Source organism: Nilaparvata lugens, unplaced genomic scaffold (genome assembly GCF_014356525.2).
Source record: "Nilaparvata lugens isolate BPH unplaced genomic scaffold, ASM1435652v1 scaffold8007, whole genome shotgun sequence".
NCBI lineage: Eukaryota > Metazoa > Arthropoda > Insecta > Hemiptera > Delphacidae > Nilaparvata > Nilaparvata lugens.
Window position 1 is genome coordinate 5069 of NW_024093754.1, and position 6642 is coordinate 11710.

The 6642-nt window shown below is 32.4% G+C and overlaps 1 protein-coding gene across 1 annotated transcript; it reads right to left on the reverse strand.

Moving 5' to 3' along the window:
* Positions 1-2431: 2431 nt before the first annotated feature.
* LOC120349039 (tyrosine-protein kinase SYK-like) lies at positions 2432-6609 on the reverse strand. Its single transcript, XM_039418983.1, has 2 exons — positions 6483-6609; positions 2432-3988 (listed from the first exon to the last, which is right to left on the reverse strand). The coding sequence occupies exons 1-2, from the start codon at positions 6528-6530 to the stop codon at positions 3794-3796; spliced, it is 243 nt and encodes an 80-aa protein (XP_039274917.1). The 5' UTR covers positions 6531-6609; the 3' UTR covers positions 2432-3793.
* Between the last annotated feature and the right edge of the window lie 33 nt (positions 6610-6642).

Genomic DNA, 6642 nt, shown 5'->3' on the forward strand with positions numbered 1-6642 from the left:
GAATTTGAAATGTTCTGTCCCAAAAATTTAAACTTTAGGCGCTCATATCTCAAAAAGTAATGATCGGAAAAAAATGTTTTCCTGAGAAAACTTTTTCATTTTGATAGCTTGATTGTATACAAATCGTAAAACTTTGAGGAATATCACCAATAGAAAGTTTATTTTTAGCCTTTGCACATACCTTCCCTCTTAATTCGATGCATATGCAAATGACCACTGGAATCGTAATCCAGTCAATATAGACATGAAAAGGGGGTGTGCTGGCAATATATATTGTAGTTCTGAATTTTTTATATATTATTTGGATACATGAGTCTAGAACCAATTATTCATGCAAAATTTCCTTGTACTAGATACAGAGTGGGCCAAAAACCTCGTATTTTCGGTTAATGTTCCAGCCAAATCCGTTAATCGGACAGAAAAATTTGCTTTCACCTTTTTGTTAATTCAAAAATTCTGAATGAAATGAGATCTTTTGGAACTCTCTATCTCTAATGAGAACTGAATTATGATTTTCCAAAAATGAGTGAAAGTTAAAGAAAAAATCAATTTCTATGAATTTTAGTTTTTAATCAACAATAACTGCTGATAAGGAACTTGACAGTCTACTTCTCGTTCTTGGGGCACCCTAATAGACCGATCTTGTTAATTTCATATAATGTAATATTGATATAATAACTATTATATCATTTTAGGACAGTGTGCAAGCAGATAAAGAAAAGGATTCGCTGTATATGATACTGATACGCTGTGATGTGATGGAATGTATGGAATACACATAGGCTATATGTGCGAGTGATAAAGTTCCAACTAGTGAGTGAGTACCGGTATTTAGCATACCTTTCACCGAAAGAAATAACCTCAAGACCTCTACTTATGTATATAATTATGTATAAATGAGCTGATCATTACCTACGCACAAGTAATAAATAGGCCACTTAAGTGAGCATCATCCATGAAAGTTCTATTATAATGATTGATGGTAATACATTCAATTCAAATCTGTGTACATATATTACACACTTGATTACTCGTACTTAAATTTTCCATTGTTATTGAATGAGATAGGTAGCGATGGGACGATAAACAGAGAAAATAGTCAATGTTCTGTTGATATACGACAGAGCAACAACTTACCCAATGACAAGGTGAGAATCAGAGGCGGAACACTCCGAGATCGATCTGATCGCTTCACCATCCTGGATAATTATTATACTCGACTAGTTACACAATTTTCACTGACAAGTTAGAAGCTACACTATCTCAGTTCACCGATATTTCATCAAAGCTTTTTATTCAAACACCATTCTACTTATACGTGATGTTCAGTATTAGCAATCCAATTATACTTGTTGACCTTCTCCGCTGGTAGTTAAGTAGACGATTTCTATTTAAGTCCATGCACAAATTAGATTCTAAACAAAGAATTACATGAAAAAATTACAATAAGTCTTTTCCTTTATGGAAAGTAAGTTCAATCAATCGTATAATTTATTTACGGAGCTTCCTCTTCTACTAGGAATTATGTGACATCAGAAATAAATAAAATTTACTTCAATGCCGACAGATTCACCTTATTCTTGCAGATTTTTTAAGTCTTGAATGATATTCCTGAAATGGTGGGTTTATACTATCATAAACCTAATATAATTGAAGATTATATTAAATATGTACCTATTGTGATTGATGTTTATGAGTGTTTTTTTAAATAGGCCTACCATGCATTCATTCACTGAGAAATGTAAATCATAAATATGATATGTTGAAGTCTACTTAACTAGGTAAATTTGAATAATATTTATAATCCTACAGCAACAACATGTCCATGAGAAATTTTTATGGATGGAACATGAATAATGCACGAAGTCGTGAAAAGTTTATTATACTTGAATGTGTATTTGAAACTTTCAATGACAGTGTGTTTTCAACTTTTACTACCACTCAAACTATTTTTGACCAAGCTTTTTGTTATGAATCTTTATTTATGTTTACAAGGTACTTGAAAGTCATCACTTAATAATCTTGATGGAGTTTTAATTTTTTCCAGTAGTTGCAGCGAAGATAATAAAGCTCAATGTCAAATCGACTTTAGTCTGGGAATGAATTCTTCGTCACGTACCCACAACTTTATGATTCGAATAGACTTGCATACCTGGATCACTAACTTAGGCCCATATTACACTAGGATACCAAACTGGGACACCAGTGGTGCAATGTGAAATAGCAGCAATTCGGTTGAATGTCATGCAATGATTGTCGGATACTAGTGTTGGGCCAGATCTGGTGTGATTATGGCTCCTAATAATGAGTGCCATAAAAACGAATTCTCTGCGATTTGCTCGTTGGTGTCTCACTAGTGTCCTAATATGATAAGAACCTTAATATTAGCATTAGTATTATGAAGTATTTTGACTGGAAATCAAACAATATAAACTTTCAATCAACATTTTTAATAGAATTCACATGAAGAAAAAGTTTCATAAAATATCTGTATAATATTCATTTCAATAGATTATAAAAATACAACAATGATAATAATATATTCAATTGATGCTAAACTACTAAATAATCACAAATGATAATCACACTACAGGATATGCTCGAGATAGATTTGAGGATGGAAGACTTGTGAAATGCAGTAAATCAAAATTAAACAACGTAGAGAAATAATTGACAAATTCCAAAGTTGTCCCAATGGACTCCAAGTTTGAAATTTATTGCAGTTATAGTTTTATAAACAATAAAAACCTATAAATAGCCTACTCATCAAAAATTATTTTTGAAGAGTATTATAGCTTTTATACTATGGCACGGATTAAATAATGATAATTCATAAATACCAAAAGTACTCTCAGTCAATGAAAAAAAGTTATAAAATCTTAATCTCAGGATAACGTTGAAAAGTTCGTTTTCCTACGTTGTGATGCAGAGTAGTTCTGCGTTGTGGAAGTTGATCGAGTATAAACTGAATAGTGTTGACCTGCGCTGAAGCAGATATGTGCGTTGCAACGCAGCTAGGGCAAACGCGCCTCAATATCAGAGAAAGAGCGACAATAAGAATTTTCCAATATATTGATAGTAAGATTCTTTACATACATGACTTCTTTACTTCTTCAGAGTTATGGAGTTGCAAAATAATAGTTTGATTTTGTTGAAATTTAACTATAAGTTACTTTTACCAATAGATATGCAGAATAATAAAGATGTACATCTATTAAGGTGTAACGTAGCTCGATAAAGCATCCATAACTAAAATAGGGTGAAAACGAATAACACCATACATTAAAAAGCCCTATTTCTGTCAAAATGTGAGAAATAATTTCTAAGATTAACGAAAAATAAGAGGAAATAAGGCTATTGAAACACACATCATTGAAGAAATGTAGATTAGAGGAAGCTAATTGTGTCTTTGATTAATCTCAACAAAGCTTAATCCGATAGTGATCGGCCTAATATCTGCTCACATCTGGTTTTATAGATTCAGGCATTTTGAGATAAGTGGAGGAGAGATTACAGCTTACCAATTCTTTTAGATTCTTTCAAATAATAATCCATATTAGAATTTGAATGCTTTTCAAAAACCGTGTTACTCTCTAACAAAATTAATTCCGTTTCTAATAAACCTTTGAGCGAGAGCTTATTGAAATGATAAGAGAGTCACAAAACAGTAATGATGATGTGGAGAGTAGAGAAACAATCACAGTAGAATGAATGCTGAAGATGATTCATGAGAATGGATTCTCATAGAGAGTAATACATTTGGAAGACGAATGAATAGTGAGGAGGGACAGTATCAGCTGATATCCTTTTCAGTGACTAGTTGGTGTACATTGATGTAGGTTGTGTCAGTGAACGTTTCAACCAATTGATCGAATGTTGGCCTGTCCCTTTCGTGATAGTGCCAGCACCTTTCCATGGTTTGGTAAACATCGACTGGACAGTTCTGGGGCCTCTCTAGTCGTTCTCCTTTCTCAACAAGATCGATTGCCTAGAAATAAATTTTGATTATCATGTTTTTCGTGACGAAAATAATTTTCCAATTTCTATCAAAATAATACAGAGTGGCCCAAAAGTAAAGTGCCAAACTTCGGGAATAGGTTCTATGGGTCAAAACAAAGAGGAAATGTAGAATAATTTTTCCTAAAACGCTTCGTTTATGAGATATTCGCCATTTTTGTATTTTTTACAAAATAATTTTTATCTTCGAAGTTATCCAACCTATCGCTATAAAAATCGCTAGGTATGTTCAAATAAGAGGATGAACTGTAGAAAAAATATTCAACTTTGTCCAATTCGAAAATTCAAAATGGCGGCCATTTTAAAGTTTCAATCCAAAATTGCGGGAAAACGGTGATAGAGAGGATAAGAGGATGAACTGTAGAAAAAATATTCAACTTTGTCAAATTCGAAAATTCAAAATGGCGGCCATTTTAAAGTTTCAATCCAAAATTGCGGGAAAACGGTGATAGAGAAATTTACCAAGAAAACATTTTTTAGGAAATTTTATTTACAATCAGTCAACACAAAAAAAGGAGAATCGGACAAGGCAGCAAAACATCAATTTGTTGTAAATAGCAAGGAAGCCTACTGATTTTCTTGTGCTTGGATAAGAAAATTCATAATTCTGATGTTAATACAGACTGGTAGGCTTCCTTGCTATTTACAACAAATTGATGTTTTGCTGCCTTGTAACACACATTTCATTGTATCTCTGTTATGCCTTGTCCGATTCTCCTTTTTTGTGGTGACTGATTGTAAATAAAATTTCCTAAAAATGGATTGAAACTTTAAAATGGCCGCCATTTTGAATTTTCAAATTGGACAAAGTTGAATATTTTTTCTACAGTTCATCCTCTTATTTGAACATACCTAGCGATTTTTATAGCGATAGGTTTGATAACTTCGAAGATAAAAATTATTTTGTAAAAAATAAAAAATGGCGAATATCTCATAAACGAAGCGTTTTAGGAAAAAATTATTCTACATTTCCTTTTTTTTTGACCCATAGAACCTATTCCCGAAGTTTGGCACTTTACTTTTGGGACACCCTGTATATTTTAAAATGATTTCAGTAATAAGTAAATTTTGATGTAATGTGAAACATCATACATCGAATGAGTATTGAGAAGCTTCAATTAACCAATGGATTAAACAGAGTGACGCGGGGAAACTAGAAATGTTGAATGTTAAAGTTCGCAGCACAGTTCGTAGCTGTTCAAAAATTTGCACAAATGATTTGAATGCATTGCCATTTAGTTATCATTGACCACTGGACTGGTTTTGAAACTTTATGAAAATATCAATATAACTGCCACAAATTTAATATTTTGAAAGCACTACCACTATCCCTGTGTAAAGGGGGGTGTTACAAAAAAACATGAACTGAAAAAAAGGTAAACGAAATATTGCAATTCCCCAAGATTTGTCACCTTGTTATTCCAGACTTTCCATAACAAGCTGTGAACGCTATAGTTTGTGTAAAATAGTTGAGTCTTGGCCCTCCATCCGAAGAAATCACAGGGTTGCCAAATCATGTAAAATTGCAAATTTCCAATTCAATTTCAGAATAGATGTAGAATATCATCCTCGATATCCTAGTAGTACAAAAAAGTTCAGGGTTAAAGATTAAAAGGAAATTTAACTTATATGATAAAATTGGAAACATCGCGAAGATTTGTTTTTTCTTTGAATATCACTTTATAAAATTTTGAATATTATTTTATATAAAATTATTACACATTACGACGCCCATGATTCTGAGAGAAGTGATATTCAAAAGAAAAACAAATCTTCGCGATGTTTCAAATTTTATCATAAAGTTAAATTTCCTTTAATCCTTTAACCCTGAACCTTTTGTACTACTAGGATATCGGGGATGATATTCTACATCCAATTCTGAAATTGAATTGGAAATTTGCAATTTTACACGATTTGGCAACCCTGTAATTTCTTCAGATGGAGGGCCAAGTCACAACTTATTTTACACAAACTATAAATAAGAGAACATCCTTCAAAGAGACACCTATGAACAAGTGACGCCAATTCATTGGCAATCAAATAGTTTCATGAGTATGTTTATTCGTGGAAATTGCATTATTCCGAATATTTTGTTTCTCTGCGCCACTTGGTAAACTGCAGGACAGGCTTGACTGAGGCTATTAGACGCTAGGTAGCCTAGAAAACAGTATATATCTCTGGAAATTGAATTAAATTATAAAAAAATCAATCATTATATACTGATGTTTTATTTGTAAAGTGAACACGTACATTCATCATAATTAATCAAAATACTTTTCAATATTGACAAAGAATCTGAAAACTAGATTCGCAATCATTTAAAAAAAACTTTTAAATATTGCATTTTCAGATGCTGTTTCGTGCTTCACTGACCACAGTAGGTTTTAGTATTCGTTCTCTTGAAATTCAACTTGAAAATAATATTTTACAAAACAACAAAACATGTTTTATCTCAAAATACTCACATCTTGGCCACGCATTTCACCATAGGGCTGCTTTCCATAGGAAAACATTTCCCACAGTGTACCCCGTAACTCCAAACATCGCTAGCTGAAGTGAACCTTGCCAGATTATAGGATTCTGGCGCATACCTGAAAAATCAGTCAAGAATTTACCAAATATTTT